Raw genomic sequence first — 16,124 nt, 5'->3', positions numbered from 1 at the left:
GCCCAGCTCCAGGAACACCGCCCATATAGACCCTGACCCTGACCTGCCAGGTGCATGCGTGCACACTGTGGTAAGACAGCCACCAGGCAAGGGGAAAACATGAGTCAGTCCGCCATCCTGCACTCTCGTTGATGGCTTCCAGCCTGCGGAGTGAACAAAGCCTGATGGACATGCCAGACGGGCCTGAAGGCTGGCTAAGTGCCCTGCGTCCCAGTCACCCTGGGAGAGTTAGGTTCAGCCCTACCCTTGAGGGATTCGACAGTCCCTCACCGTCACAGCAGGCAGGAGCTGGGGTCTGGTTCAGCATATTGCTCAATGAGATTGCAAGGCCACTCCCATCCCAGCACACCACTGATGTTTCTAGAAAAAGTTTCATGCAAACAAGGAATCTGGTTACCTGTCATGAGCAATTGGGCCCTTGTTCTGTGACAGGTTGAGGGAGATTCTCATGGTGGCCAGCGCCAACATCAAGACACCCATGATGAGTGTGCCCGTGTTCAACACCAAGAAAGCCCTAAGGAGAGTGAGGAGCCTGAAGAAGCAGCTCACCAGGGTGTGCTTAGAGGAGGTAACCGACTCAGTCCAGCTGCACTCAGGGTAGAGACACCATCCTGAATTGTCCCCTCTGCATTAAAGACCATCCCAGCTGCTCAGCCCTCGGCTGTAGTCCCAGCAGTGGGAGAGATGTTGTCTCTACCAGGTGCTGAGCAGGGTGAATCAGGAGGCTCTGGAGATAACCATTAGTTCTAGGGCACCCCATGTCCCCACAAGAACGGCTCACCAGCCCTGCAGGAGCCCGGGCCTTGAGGCCCTGCCGTCCTCTGGAAGCTGCTGGAATCCGCTCCCGCCACCCCCAAGGATCCATGCTAGCAGAGCTCACTGGCGTTTCCTTAGAATTTTGGCCTGTGGCCCAGCTGCTGTCCCCCCCAGAACCTACTGGGTTTCCTGTTTGCAGTGTGGTCACTGGGGCTGGGACAAGTCAGGTCCATCTGTCCATCTGGTTCTAGGTGTTGCAGAAAGTTGACGTCCAGGAGTCCTTCTGTATGGGAGAAAAACAGAACAAATTCCGGGTGTACCAGCTGCGGTTCCAGTTCCTGCCACACGAGTACTACAAGCAGGAGAAGTGCCTAAGGCCCGAGGACATCCTGCACTTCATGGAAACAAGGTCAGGGCTCAGGGCTCAGGCCATGCTTGTAACTGACCTTGGCCCAAGAGCAATCCTGTTCCAGAGCTCCAGGGGTGGGGTGCATTTGTCCATTGAGCCCTGCAAGAAAGTGTTTAGGAAAAGAGCGGGCCCTGCCACTTAATCTGGAACCCTTGTCCAGTCTGGCTTGTGGGGATGACCCAAAGACCTTGTTGGCCCTTATAATCCCTGAACCCAGGTCCTGTCCTGTGCCAAGGGGCGGGAGCAGTTCGTCTCACTGTAGAACTGTGCCCGGCAGAGAGGAGGAGCCAGCGTGGTGTTGGTGTTGGGTGGGCTGTGGGTGCACGCAGCAGCGAGGCCTGGTGAGCACCCAGCAGTGCCTTGCTGCCCAGGAGCCCACCTCTGTAACCAGGGTTGCCACCAGTATCACAGAGAGCCTCTGGCCACTGATGGTCACGGGAATGAACTTCCTTGGACGTTGGAAAGGTGTAGGCTGGATCTCTCGGACTGCAAAACTAAATGGCACGTGTACATATTTGTATCAGATGAAGGAGAGAAGGGCACAGGCCATATGCAAGGGTGCTAGTGTCAGGACAGGCGGGAGGCCCACGCAGGCTGTCTTAGTGAGTGGCTATCCCTTGCAGGTACAGGCCAGACGTGGCCAGATTTTCTGATTTTTGAAACAAAAAAGGCTTCCTCCTTTTTAAATTTTCCTTGGTGATATGATCACATGCTTTTGCTTTTAGAAATACCACCAACTAATTCCCATTTTACAAAGGCTGCTAGGCCTACACAGATCCCCTGTCTTGGCAGGACTTGGCCCCTGGCCGCTGCCTCTAGCCCCAACCTCTCCTGGGTGCTCCCAGAGCTGCTCTCACGTGCAAGACAGTGGCAAGCAAAGGAGCACGCTCCCTGCCCTCCACCCACGCTCTTCTCTGTCTCTCGGCCCCCACCTCCCTATGCCCTAAAGACGAGGTGGCCCTGTACACTGGCCCTGTGGCATTCAGGGCAGGGGCTGTGGGGATAACCATCTTGGGTGTACGCTCAGCCCTGTGGATGGTCCCTGGCTGGGCATCCCCTGCAGCAGCGTCCTCCCCGGGCAGGAGGCTTACTCCACCAGGCAGTCCTCATGCAGGCTCCAGCCTACCAGTTTGCCCATTGGCAGAGGAGCAGGTATGGCCGAGTTCTGTTCTGTCCTGGAAGTCCTCTTCTGAGAAGTGGGACTTTGGAGCATAGTCCACGAAGGTGAGTGGGCGGGCCGGCCCTCTTCTCCTGAGGCCTTGGCCTCCCCAGGACAGACTAAGCTCCTTCTGCTGGTGGTGCCTCTTGGAAGTGGAGTAAATCACGCTTTGTTTTTTGTGTTTATTTCTTCCTGTAAGTGACGGCCCTGCTTTGTTCAGAAGTGAAGGATTTTTTTGAGCTCCAAGTTGGGTTTTGCTTGTGCACTTGAAAAGCTGTGATGGACCTGGCCAATGCGGGCACTCTGAGGGGCAGTAGTCCTGGTGACTCCAGCAGAGGGGCTCCGAACGCCCGGGCAAAGATAGAGAAGGAGCAGGCTGTGTCTGGCCTGCGGTTTGCAGGGATGCAGCCGTATGACCGCCTCAAGAGCCTTCAGGACACCCCAGGGGCCACGAGTGCACTCAGAAGATCCAGCCTCCCTGGGGCTGCCCTCCTCGCTCCACTTCCTCCCTGCTCCCTCTCCCCCTTTCCTTTGGCTTCTCCCCTCCCCTCCTCCCTCCCCTCCCAGCTCTAGGACCAAGACAGGGATGCATCCCTGGAGGGAGATGCCTGAGCAGTGGCCCTTTCTGCGGGTGCCTGTTGCTTGGGGACTCTGAGAACTGTCTGGAAGGCAGGCCAGGGGTGAAGCAGAGAGCTGTCGGCGCTGGCCTCTGGTCCCAGCTGGTGTCTTTGCTAAGTCTGACTCTCCAAGCAGCAGTGCTGGCTGTAGCCAGGCCCCTGTGGACACTGCCGAGGGTCATGTTCCCAGTGTGTCGTCAGTCATGTGGGGTGGGAGGCTCCCTTCAGTTGCTCACTGACAGCTGACCTTGGAAGCTGTCACCACAGGCCATCGCTTCCCTTGCTCTGGGCAGTCACAGAGGCAGAGCCTATGCACACCGGGAAAACGTCCTGTAGCATGCCTTCCACATGCTGCCCGGTGGCCCGTCCACTTCCCTCAACCAGTCCTGGTCGCTGGAGACGGGGATGGAGGTCAGGGAGGCTAAGCTTGGGCTGGGGCCAGGGAGGCTGCTTAGGAGTTACATTGGCAGTCCCACCTCGCCTTGAGGAGTGGTGCCTCCAGCAGGTGGGCTGCGAGCCAAGGCCCCACGACACCTGGGGCTGAGGCCAGCAGCCTTCTGGGGAGGTGGCTTCAGAGCTGAGGCCACCACAGTCGAGACAGTTCAGGGACACCTGAGAGATGGCGCAGTGACTGCTGCTCTGCAGAGCAGCCTCTGAAGCTCCTTGCAGGCCAGGAACCCGTCTTGCCACCCCTGCCTTGCCCTGGGCCAACTCAGGGTGGGCTCAAGTGGACCCCTGGCTGGATGTGCAGGCTTTGTCCCCCAGTTGGGTGTGCTTCAGTGGTCTGATGAAAAGCTCCTGTGGGGACAGGATAGGCAAGGCCCTGAGGGACCCTCTAAGTGGTGACTGGAGGCAAGGCCCCAGCCTCTGGGTGACCGTTGACTTTGGTCATACTGACCTGCTTCCAGCCTATAGACATCGTTGGTTGCCACAGAACGGGTTGTCACTTGTCCCAGGCCTTCCTTCTCGCAGTCAGGAGCAGCTCCTCTTGTCGGAGCGGGTTCTGGAGATGCTGCTCGGGGAAAGGCAGGGAAGGTTCTGGTTCCACTGGGTTCCTGACCTACGGCCAGTTCTGGCATCCTGGTTAGATGAAAGCCACCGGGGCTCCCCTGGCAAAGGTGTGCAGGGAGTGAGTGAAAGCCTGCGGAGTGTCACCTCAGAGCCGTGACACTGGGTCCAGCAGCACCTTCTGCAGAGCAGGCCCATCGCCGTGGGGCTGGTGCTTCCTGACATGCTGAGTGCCACTCAGATGAGGGCAGAGTGAGCAGACAGGAGAGGCTGGCTCTGCTGGGTGCTGTTCCTGTGGGCATCACTCACCTCCTGCCTGGCAGTCAGGGGAGGGCAGGCATGCTGGTGCTGATGGAGGCGCGTGGCTGCCTTCTCACCGCAGGTTCTTCAGGCTCCTGATGGAGTCCGTCAGAAAGAAGCACAGTAAGGATTCCAGCTTCAGAAGCGTGAACACTCGGAGAGCCACACAGCAGGACCTGGAAGGCACAGGGCAGTCGGAGACGAGGCGGGTGAGTGGGGCCACGCAGCCAGACCCAGGGCTGGGCGCTGGTGGGCTCGCAGTCCTCTCTGGGAAGGGCCGTCCCTGCTCAGTGCTCTGCGGGCACTTCCCCAGGTAGGCTGGTCCTCGGCATTCTTTTGCTGGTCTCTGAGCACCAGCAAGCCACGTTTATTCCCGGATGTGATGGTCCCAGCCAGCCCTAGGTTGGGGCCTGGGGACACGCATCTCTGCTCTCAAGGAGTCTGAGGGTGGGCGTTAAGTGTTGGCCTGCACTGAGCCTTTGAAGTCCTTCTTCTGGCCTCTTTTTGCTCTGCCTTTGACTTGGAGCCAGCCTGGGCTGCTCAGCGAGACCCTGTCTGAGCAGAAGAGCTGGGGTGCAGCTCAGTGGTCGAGCACCCCAGGCTCAATCCCCAGGACCATGAGAAGGGGGAAGTGCACGTCTTTGAAGTGGTGCGTGAGGAGGTGAAGATGAGGGAGGAGGCTGGCCCCCAGGGCAGCAGGTGCCCAGAGGAGCTGTAGGCGGAGGCTGGAGGCTGTGGATCCACAGAGCGCTGGGCACTGGAGCCAATCACTGCTCTCCTTGCCCCAAACCGCAGGGTGAGCAGGAAGGGGAGGAGGAGGAGGAAGGGGACATCGTGAACGCTGACGCCGAGGAGGGGGATGCTGACGCCTCCGATGCCAAGCGCAAGCAGAAGCAGGAGGAGGAGGTGAGGCTCTGGCTAAGGCGAGCATGATGAGGCCCTGTTCCCAACACTCCAGGGCTCTCCCCAGCTCCCAGGCCTCACCCTGTGTTGTGCTGGAAACCCCCAGAACTAGAGAAGCTTGGGCAGACATCAGGCTATCTCCGTTTTACGGTGCAGGTGTGGCGCACCCCTTCCCCAGCCAGTCCCTGTCACAGTCCCTGCCAGGACAGGGCAGGCTAGAGGACTAAGCGTGGCCTGGGGAAGGGCAAGGGAGCTGGGAGTGTGGGCAGCAGGGGGCATGAGCTCTGCAGGGCTGGTGGGCCCTGGTGGCAGCCGTGCACTGTCGTCTCCGCCAGGTGGATTATGAGAGCGAGGAGGAGGAGGAGAAGGAAGAGGAGGAGGAGGACGCACAGGAGGAAGGGGACGCCGACGGTGAAGGTGGCCCCCAGGCCCGTGAGCCAGATGAGACCACAGGCTCGGGCCCCAATGAGGACACGCCCCCGAGCCCTCCCCTCTGCCCAGGGCCCCAGGGAACCGAGGCCGTGGAGCGTCGAGTGCAGGCTGTGCGGGAGGCCCACTCTTTCATAGAGGACTACCAGTATGACACCGCAGAGAGCCTGTGGTGCCAGGTCAGTGGCGCCCAGCTGGGCCCAGCCCACGGTTGGGCTCCCCCTGCACACAGTCCCTGAGAGCCTGTGGCCTCTAGGCCTCGTCCCAGGGCCCTTCCAGAACCTGGCAGTGACACAGACCTCTACCCAAAAGCACGGCCCACACACGTTCCTCTGGTGCCTCAGGGACAGTGTCTTCTACACATGGGGCCTTGCTCAGTCCCCCAGACACTGAGGCTTGCTTCCCCCCAGCAGCAGGACCCATCAGCTCCCCCCAGGGACCCTGGCCACCACCCCTCTGCAGATGTCCCTATCCTCCCTTGGGTCCAGCTGAGAGGTTCCACTGAGAGGCAGCAGGGTGCAGCTGAGTGCCCCTAAGTCTTGGCCGCCTCTGGCGTCCCGCCTGGAACGTGGTGGGAGGGTTCAGCGCCCTGTGGCCAGGCACCATCCCCCTGCCTGGCCACGCCTGGGGCTGCGAGCGTCCACCTAGCTCTGCTCTTGCTGTAGGTGACCATGAAGCTGCCTCTGGTGAAGGCCAACTTTGACATGGGCTCGCTGCTTGCGTCCCTGGCCCGCAGCACCGTGGTCTACTCCACCAGGGGCATCACCCGGTGCCTCCTGAGTGAAACGACCTCCAGTAGGAACGGGAAGGAGCTCATGCTGAGCACGGAGGGAATCAACCTCCCAGAGCTGTTCAAGTATGCTGAGGTACTATGCCCCTGCCGGACCCCGTGTGAGCCCTCCCCCCCTCTGGGGTTCCTGGGCACACCCCTCCTCCGCCTGCTGAGTAGACCGAGTTTCCCAGACCTGTCTGAGTACAATTTTATTTCTTGAAATTACAACCTTTTGAAAGTACTTGTCAGAAACTTTGCTGCCCTGCTCACCTGGGTACCCCCAGCCTTCTCATGGGCACCAGGGTTTCTCCGAAGTCTGAGGAGCCTTAGGTTGAGCAGGAAGAGCCCGCACTCCCCCAGCCAGCCTCGGGGTTCCACGCGGCTCCCTCGCAGGGTGTGTTGAACAAGGACCAGGCAGGTGCCTGTCCCTCCTGGCTCCTGTGGACGGTGGCTTCTGCTGAGGCCATGCCCCCTCCAGCCTGGGTGCCTGCAGGAGGCTTGGAGCCACAGGCCTTGGCAAGGCCTTGCAGAGCCCCGTGGCCGACCTGTCTGCCGTGCACCCTGAGGAGGCCTGTGCCAGTCGTCTGCTGAGGGGGCTCTCCTCCTCTAGGGTGTGTTAGAGGAGTAGTGAAGGAGGTCCCTCCGCCCTGAACCTCCGCACTCTGGTCGTGACAGCGAGCAGTTGGAGCATGGCCAGCCTGCCTCTCCTGACTCCTGCCATGCTGCACCCGGCCGCCAGCTCCGAGGTTGGGGGTCAGGGCGCTACTCCTTCCTTCTATGCTCAGGTGCTGGACCTGCGCCGCCTCTACTCCAACGACATCCACGCCATGGCCAGCGCGTATGGCATCGAGGCCGCCCTGCGGGTGATTGAGAAGGAGATCAAGGACGTATTTGCCGTGTATGGTACGAGCGCCTAGGGAGACCATCAGGGTGCAGCCCCTCAGAGCGCTGGCAGCCAGCCCCCACCCCGGCGGAGACCTGGTGTGGGTACCCGAGGCCCTGGCTGCGTCTGGTCTGCCATCTCTTCAGGGAGCTCCCTGCAGGGCTTGGCCTATCCTGTCGCCGGGCTCCCTTCCCAGGGAGAACTGTGGTTGGTTCTCGCATCCTGCACTGCTGCGGGGGAGTGGGAGGCAGGAGGGGACAGGGAGCTGAGGAGAGCCCAGTGTTGGCCAGGCCCCAGTGCCGACCTGGAGGCAGTCTGGCCAGCGCCCTCCGTCTCTGCTTGACCGCAGGCATTGCCGTCGATCCTCGCCATCTCTCCCTGGTTGCTGATTACATGTGCTTCGAGGGGGTCTACAAGCCCCTGAATCGCTTTGGCATCCAGTCGAACTCCTCCCCTCTCCAGCAGATGACATTTGAGACCAGTTTCCAGTTTCTGAAGCAGGCCACCATGATGGGTCAGTGCAGGGCTGGTGCCAGGCCTGCCTCCTGGCCCTCGCATGGGGACCTTTCCACTGCACCTTGCATGCAAGGGCAGGCTCAGGGTAGAGGGTGGCAGCAGATGGGACGGCCTTCCTGAAGCTCCCGCTGGAGCAGACCTACACACGTGACCTCAGCCTCAGGGACTCAGGTCCTGGGCCCAGTCACACCACCTCACGTGGAGTCCCCAGTGCCCTCATCTCACCCCCAACTTTCCCTTGGCCCTCTGAAATGGGTTTCGTGTCTCTTGCAGGGTCCCATGACGAGCTGAGGTCCCCTTCAGCCTGCCTCGTGGTCGGGAAGGTCGTCAAGGGTGGAACAGGCCTGTTTGAGCTCAAGCAGCCCCTGAGGTAGCAATGGTCACTGCTGCACAGCTGCCCACCAGGAGGCTTCATGGGCATGGCTTGGCCCTCACCCTAGAGCACCAGAAGCTCCAGCTCCAGGGCAGAGAAAGCAGCTTGCCATGGGCTGGGCACCAGCAGCACTCATCCTTGTCTACCCATCTCGGGGTTTCTAACGAGGTTCCTGATGTCTCCTGTGTCCCCATGGGGCCAGGGCTTCCCTCTTCTTGCGGGAGACCTGGCAGCAGAATCCCAGACAAGCCCAGTTACTCCCTGGAAAGGGTTTTCCAGAATAGGAAAGATGACCTTGCTGCGAGTGGTCAGTCACTGCAGGCAAGATTTCTGGGGTCTCCTGAGGAGCAGGAACATGGACACTGCTGCCCCAGGACTCCAGGCTGAGAGCAGCGTGGCACCTTGTGCCTGGGGTGGGGCCCTGGCCCTGCTGCTGTGCCCAGACCAGACTGGCCCCACGGCTGGGAGCACCTCTCCAGGGCCCAGCAGCTCACTCCCACCAAGCCCAAGTTCCCCACTGGGGCTGGGCTCTGCCAGCTATGCCCCCAGCACCACAGCAGGCACCCTTCTCAGACCAGAGCCACTGAGAGGACCAGTGCAGGCGCTTGGTGGCACCAGAGGCAGTTTCTGCTTTTGTCTGGTGTTGTTCCAGCTCAAGCTTGATAATAAACATTGCAGACTAGCTGTCGGGAGGAAGGAAAAACATTGTTTCTAGAATTTTTTCCCCTGTTTATGGTTTCTGCGTTTGAAATTGAGAAGTCTGAAGCTGGAATTTCTTGGCAGTTGGGCCTCAGGGCCTTCCTCCTGCTTTGGTTTGGGAATGTGTTGGAGATCTAGCCCACTGCCTCTCCCGCCTGCCCCTACAGTGCCCCTTGCAGACCAGTGCCGGACAGCGTGTGGGAGGACCTAGGCCAGCCTAGGTGTGGAAGTATGTTAGGCTGTGGTCAGGGGTTCAAGGTGGGCCTTGCCAGGGAGAGGGGGCATCGACCTGTGGTGGGACCCAGCCGTGCCGCCTCTGCCCACACAGGCAAAACTAGTGGAAACCAGGACCTCATGGTGGGATTTTCCAGACTCAGCAAGGCTTGGGCACAGGAGTGGGGTCCCTGTGGGGGCCTGTCCTGAAGAGGGACAGCCTGCTAGGTGGAGACCTCCAGGTGATCTTACAGCTGAGTGTTGCCAGGTGTCAGCCCACCCAGGCCCTGGGCAAGAGGTGCAGGAGCAGGCTGAGGTTCAGCACACCCCACTCTGCTGAGGTCCTGGTTCCTAGGGAACCACCTGTATCCATCAGCGCTTGTTCTGTGGGTGATGCCGGGCAGCATGAGGGGCCGTCTTGGGGTGCACTCGCCCTGCAGATGGGGCCGTCCTGGGGTGCACTTGCCCTGCGGGTGGTGCTGGTTGGCAGCAGGGGCCATCCTGGCCTGTGGGTGGTGCTGGTCAGAGGCAGGGATCGTCCTGGCCCTGGAGGTGGTACTGGTCAGAGGCAAGGACCATCGTGGCCTGTGGGTGATGCTGGTCAGCAGCAGGGGCCATCCTGGGCCTGGGGGTGCTTCGCCAAGACCAAGGAAGAGGATCAGGCTGCAGAGTCGTTCTAACCGAAACAGGAGACTGTAGGGCGTCCACGAATGGGGCCAGCCAGCCACAGTTCCTGGCACCCTCTGGCCCTGCCTCGAGCATGGCCATGTTTATACCTACTTTCTCTCAGAGTAGTTCATTTTCACTTACTCTCTCCTTTCTGGGTTCTCGGTGACAGTGACAAAATAGTCTCAGCAGCCCTGCAGCTGTGCCCATGACCTTCCATCCTCAGTCATGTGAGACTTAACAGGAATGCATGAGGCACCTTCCCAGTCCCCGTCCCAAACTGGAAACGTTCCTTCTCCTGGGTCCATTCTGTGTTGCGGGACAGGACCCCCCAGACGGGCACTCTCAGCCAAGGGTGATCTGCCCACAGTTCTGCAGGTGCTGGACCAGAGCAGGCTATTGAGCAGCCTGCCGTGGACATGGTGGTTGGTATCTTTAGGGACTCTTCTCCCTATCCTATGCACCCAGAAGTAGATGCTGGTATGAGACCTTCCCACAGCAGCCACTCCACTCTTCCCTCCAGCATGCGTGGGACTCGTCCTCTGGCCCTGTCTTGTTGGGCCTGTTTTCAGTAGCCATTCTAGTGGGTGTGAGGAGGTTTCTCCTCTGTGGCTGATCCGGGCTGTTTCAATGAAGGGTCGGGACCTTCCGTGGACCTTCACCCACAGACCACCTGAGCTTAGGAACCCACGTAGGAAGCCTCAGACTTCAGTTTTTGAGCTTAGAGTTGAGCAGAGCCTTGTCTGTTGGAGTCTATAAAGTCCTCTTGAGGTAGGAGAGGCCTCTCCTTGAGGGCTGGTTAGAGAGTGTCCTGGCCCTGGGGTAGTAGCTTAGGCAGCAGAACTGCTGACCCCCCACGGCTGCCTCTAGCCTGCCACCAGAATAGGCAGGGCCAAAGCTGCCAAGGTTCCCAGGCCACCCACCCCCCTCCCTTGGTGTCCAGGCCCACTTAGATTGGAGGGGCCTTTAAGACTGTTCCAGGCCGACACCCAGAAGTCCTGATGTCATCGGCCTGGCTGGGCCTAGGAACCCACAGTCCCAGGGTGGTCCTATGTGCAATTGATTAGCCCTGGACTTGAGGCCTAACTGGAAATGGCAGCCTCATCACCTTTCAGTGTGGTAGTCTCTCCTAAGTGATGGTCCCTACCTACACAGCATGGACTGTGGGCACTGGGCAGGGGTTGGCAAAGCTCTACACAGGTACCCTGTGGGTGCCCTGCTAAGGGACTCCCGGGAGGCCTGTCAGGGGCCCCTGGCAGGATGGACAGGTGCAGAGCTCTGGCAGCAAGGAGCCAGTGGCTGCCTCCCAGCCCTGGGTCAGGAGTTGGGCTTAGAAGTCTCCAGGGACCCAGGGGGACACCTAGCCACAGCAGCAGCGTGAGAAGTTTGCACCTCGGGAACGGAACCTTCACCAGTGGGAATCAGGCCCAGTCTCTAGGCAGCACCTTTGTCCTCAGGCTCTGGTTGTGAGGGAGCCAGACCTACTAGGACCCACAGTGCCCCAAGGCAAGGCCTGGAGGACAGGCTGCTGAGGTGACTGTCCTCGGGCAAGTGTAGGAACAGCTGGTTGTGTGTTCATTGGCAGTTCACCATTTGTTCCCACCCAGAGATTGCAGGCATTCCTCTGCACCAGACGTTGCCCCAGCCCACATCCATCCACCTTGGTGTTCCCTGGGCAGATATGAGACCCTGCCCTCCTGCAGCTTAGGGCTCAGGGTTCCAAACAGCCAAGAGGAAAGGGGCCTTGTGGTGTCGGGCCAGATGTTGAGGTGTACAGCAGGCGTCGGGTGACAGGCACTCCATACGACCAGGTGTAGGGTAGATGAGCACATTGTCCCCTCTGCATCCGTGTGCCCAGCCCACCCTCAAGACAGTGGAGCTGTGAGGCTGTGCTGTAACAGGTCAGTGGGCTGAGCCACAGGTGCTAGACTTCCCGTGTGACCCACTGAAAGTGACCTGGCCTCTGCACCTCTGTTCCCTGATGTGGAATGGCAATTAAACAGTCTTCGTGAGGCTGTATGCAGCCCAATGTTGGCCTAATTCCAAGTGGCTCTCAATTGGGGCTGTCCTGGCTCCAGAGGATGTTGGCAGTGACTGCTGACATTTTGACCATCACAGCTGGAGGGAGGTGCCGTGGGCCTCTGGTGAGTTGCGGCGGATGCCGCTGAGCCTACGGTGCCCAGGCAGTGTACACAGCAGTCATCCAGCCCCGGTGACAGAGGTGTAGAGGAGACCCCTGCCCTGTGCACATGGACAAGTAGTCTCTTGTGCCCGTTGGACTGTGTGCACCCCAGCCAACTCAGTTATTAATCAGCGCTCCTGGGTGCTGCTACAGCTTGCGGTCCTGTGAAGGAGCCCAGCGCCTCTTCATGCTGTCGGTGGTTCTGATTTGTACTGCTGAGAACTGCCTGTTTACATCCTCTGCCCATTTCTCCGCCAAAGTGTTCCTGTTGCTCTTACTGTCAATTTTAAGGACCTGTTATTTTGGTAGATAAAGCCATCTCTGTTAATCTGTATTACAAACGTTTCTCTCAAACCATGAAATGAGTGAGATGATGCACGTGAAGAGTTTGGCCCGGAACCACACTGTGGTACAGCCTTTAGGAGGGAGGCCGGCCCTGGGCTGGCATGGAGGGCCATGCCGGTGGTATCGCTGCTTGGGAGGCAGAGGCAGGAGGAGCTCAGGAGTTTGAGACCAGCCTGGGCAACCTAGCAAGACTCTGACTCAAAAATAATAATAACAAAACAAGGAAGGTCCTGTCCAACACCCCAGCAGTGGTCACCCTTAGACTGGAATTACGGCAGCTAAAGCATTTTTCTGAGGTGATCTCATTTTCTGAGATAGGCCAAAATAGCAAACTACCCATTGAGGGACTAACAGAAGACGATGTATTCAGGCGTGCCACAGGACATTGGGAAAGTGGAAGATGACCAGAAGGCAGGAGCCATGTCACCACCCTTGCCTGCTCTGCCTCCTGCTGAGCTGGGTCACATACCTCACTGGAAGCTCGCCACACCTGCTGGACAGCTGCCACTCACCCTGTCTTTGGGACCCAGCCAAGGTCGTCCCTCCCCAGCAGCAGCCACTGAAGAACATAGTCACAAGTGTGCCATGGAGTGCGGGTCCAAGACCAGGCCACAGGCCCGGGCAGCTCCAGTCTCCCTGGGCCTGCTCCTTTGCTGTCCTGGTCAGCGGCTGCCCTGCATGCAGCCCGGCAGGCCCAGGCGTGCCTCTGGGAGCTGCAGGTGAGGTGTGGGGGCTGGCAGCTCCCAGGGGAAATCAGTGACTATCACCTTGAGGAATGAGGAGCCTGAGGCTATGGCCAAAACCACAATCAGGGAAGAAGTGTCATTTGAGATTTGAGAAAATGTCACAAGGCTTGGCAACTAGGTGTTATTCAAGGTCTCAGGACCTGGGTGTGGCTGTACCAGACTCAAAGGACTTCTTCAGTACATCCCATCACTCCCCACAGGAGATCACCTGGAGGGTGCTGGCCTCTGCACTCCCTGTGTCTTCCTGAAAGCCCCTGGCCAGCCAGGAGAGAGCTGCCCAGGAGCGGAGGTGCAGACTAGGTAGGCGAGCCTTCCTCGTCACTGCCCAGGTGCTGTGCTCAGGGACACCCCCTGGGAGGTGTCTGGGAAGTGGCCAGGCCTCTGAGGGTCCCAGGTGTCTCTTCTGTCTCCTGCATTATAAACAATGAGGTTTTTCACATCTCTTCCTGCCCGTCATGTATCGTCAACAGGGGGCTCCAGGAGGGGGACCAGGGCTGAGTGGCCCCCCCCAGGGACCTACAGCAAGGCAGCTCGTGGAAGCATCACCCCACTCCATACAGACCTCCTGCCCACGCTGCCTCTCTTGCCAACAGAAGCCTAGTCTCAACCAGGCTACAGCATGGCTGGCCATAATGGGCCCTCAATGATCCCAGCAGCCCCCGCATCTTTGCTCTGACCCTCCAGCCCTGGCCAGTGGCCCACAGGTAGCCTCCGGGTGCCACGACCAGCATGGCCAAACTAGCAGGTTCCTGCGAGGGGCAATGGGAGGTTAGAGAAATAGAGACAGGTTGTGAAGACAACATCTGGGATTGGTGGAGTGCTGCTTTGGTGGAGAAGCAGGTCTCCGGAATCACACCAGCAATCTTTATATATATATATGTCTCTAAATCAGATTAAAGACTATGCAAGCATCATTCTTTCATGAAAGTTAGAGTCAGCAACAGGATGCGACTGTTTCCCCAGTTACGTTCTGCAGTTGCAATGTGCAGTGTTAGGAGCTTTGTGCAGCTCTCGAGAGTCCAAGAGCAGCAGAGCTGGGGAGACGCTGTGGTGGTCTAACAGGGATTTCCCTCCTTCCCAGGAGCTGTGGGCCTGAGAGCAAGGTCGAGGCCGACAAGACTCCAGCACAGAGCCTCCTCGTGGAGGGCTTTACCATAGCAACTTGCATCTGTGCACAGAAACTTTCCCAGGCACCACGCATGCCACAGCCATGAAGTCATCAAGAACCCCAATCTCAGACACTTGGTCTCCCATTCACTGTCACTGCTCCCCACATCTGGGAAAACGCGTTCTTACACATCCTTCCGTTCCTGCATGGTCAGCCTGTTGGGGCCCACTTGGATTCTGCATCAGATCTTAAAGTCAGGATGTTGGCCTCACTTGTGCCTTTTACCATGTCCCTCACTGAGAGCCAGCACGCTCCTCTTCCGTAACTTGAGAAGACAGGGCGAACTTGGAACACCCCCTCCAGGCCTCTGATGCCTGGAACAGGTCAACAGCTTCCTCTGGGTTCCTGTCACCTGCAGCTGAATGCACTTCCCACAGCACAGGGACTTCTCCTGAGGATTCCAGGGCTCTCGTGGGACCTCCTGTTGCAGCTACTCCTGCCTAGCACCTGGGCACGTCATCGACCCCCTTCATGCGCTTCGAAGAAGGGTTCAGCCCCCTGCTCTGGGCTTTGCCCCCCACCCTCCCGGCCACACTCATCTGTGTCTGCCGCTGCTCAGTCTGTGGTGATTGGTCACATGGCAGTAGGACACGGTCACACCCAGAAGAGCCTCAGGTGCTGTGAGAGTTGTGGTGCCACAGTCACTGTCACAGCTTTCAAGGCCACCCGCCACCCCAGGAGGCTGAGGGGTGGGGGGATGCCAGCTGTCACAGAGCCTGAAAGCTGCTCGTGGTTCCCCCGGGGCCCTTCAGCTGCCCTGTGGTGTGTCCATGTCCTACTGTGACAGATCAGGACGGACTGAGCAGCCGCAGCAAACGTGCCTGCTCCAGAGCCCTGCAGACTGCTGGCGGAGTCGCTTGGGGCTGTGGTCCCCTCTGGCAGGTCCCTGAGGTGCAGGACCAACCCTCGGCCCCTGCAGGCGCCTGATGTTCCTGATGTTCACGGGGTCCTCTCCCAGTGCGGCAGTTGGCTAGGAAGAGAGCGCCTGCCACTGCCGTCTCTGCCTCTAGACTGCCTTTACTGTGAGGAAGTCCACCTGGTTTTACAATCAACCATCTCAGCCATTTTCAGGGGTACAGCAACATTAAGCAAGCACAGGCTGGTGTGTGACCGTCACCACCATCGACCTCCAGACCCCCCATCCTGAGAAAGGACCCCTGCAGCACTGAATACCAGTTCCCGTGCCCCTCCCCCAGCCCTGGGCACCCAGCCTTTTGCTCTCTGTCTCTGTGACCTCAGTCTCTGCAGGACCTCACCTCAGTGGAATCTCAGGGGTTTCCCTTCTGTGACTGGCATATAGACCCTTCCTCAAAGAGCTCACCTATCTGGGCCTAGTGACCGTGCCCACCATGACTCCCTCCTGATCAACTTAGAGTCAACTTAGGTCGTAATTACATCTGCAAAATCCTCTACCTTGACATGAATGTAACCTAAGAACAGGGTGACAGCCCATCATTCTCACAGGTCCACTTACACTCGAGGGGAGGGGCTCCACGGGGAGGAACACTGCCTGCCATGCAGGCCTCTGTGTGAGCAAGCTTTCTGTGCCTGTAACACAACACCTGAGAGAATCTGCTTATCAAAGGAAAAGGTTTGTCTCAGCTCACAGTTTCCGAGGTCCTCTTCGGTATCAGTCGGCCCATGACTTTGGGCCTGTGGGGAGATAGCCCATGTGCTGCCAGGGCGAGGGGGAGCAAAAGCAGCCACCTCATGCCAGGAGGCCAAGAGTGCGAGGAGGGCTGGGATCCACGGTTCCCAAGTGACCCCAGGGCCTCCCCAAAGTTCCCACCCCATCCCAGTGGCTTCACACGGGGCCAATCTTGTGGGTTCACCCTGTGAACCACAGCAGCCTGTGACGCTCTGCGTGACCTGGTCTATGTCTCCTGCTGCTCTGCCCCAGCCATCATGCTCACCTTCTGTCCTCTGCCCACCAGCCTTCCTGGGCCCGAAGCTGGCTGCCTCCTACCTCTGACCCCAGCC

The 16,124-nt window shown here is 59.1% G+C and overlaps 1 protein-coding gene across 3 annotated transcripts in view; it reads left to right on the top strand.

Annotated features, from left to right (window-relative positions):
* The window catches only part of Polr1a (RNA polymerase I subunit A), a 61,539-nt gene extending 49,326 nt beyond the window's left edge, over positions 1 to 12,213 (top strand). For all 3 annotated transcript variants that reach the window (XM_015506356.2, XM_048787789.1, XM_048787790.1), the window contains 9 exons: positions 433 to 568; positions 1,008 to 1,165; positions 4,332 to 4,458; positions 5,045 to 5,155; positions 5,488 to 5,760; positions 6,247 to 6,447; positions 7,139 to 7,256; positions 7,586 to 7,750; positions 8,026 to 12,213. In XM_015506356.2, the coding sequence (XP_015361842.1) occupies positions 433 to 568; positions 1,008 to 1,165; positions 4,332 to 4,458; positions 5,045 to 5,155; positions 5,488 to 5,760; positions 6,247 to 6,447; positions 7,139 to 7,256; positions 7,586 to 7,750; positions 8,026 to 8,126 (1,390 nt within the window). In that variant the 3' untranslated portion in view covers positions 8,127 to 12,213. The remainder of the gene's footprint in view (positions 1 to 432; positions 569 to 1,007; positions 1,166 to 4,331; positions 4,459 to 5,044; positions 5,156 to 5,487; positions 5,761 to 6,246; positions 6,448 to 7,138; positions 7,257 to 7,585; positions 7,751 to 8,025) is intronic.
* Positions 12,214 to 16,124: the final 3,911 nt, after the last annotated feature.

Source organism: Marmota marmota, unplaced genomic scaffold (genome assembly GCF_001458135.2).
Source record: "Marmota marmota marmota unplaced genomic scaffold, marMar, whole genome shotgun sequence".
Classification (NCBI taxonomy): domain Eukaryota; kingdom Metazoa; phylum Chordata; class Mammalia; order Rodentia; family Sciuridae; genus Marmota; species Marmota marmota.
This window is presented reverse-complemented; position numbering and strand designations above follow the sequence as displayed.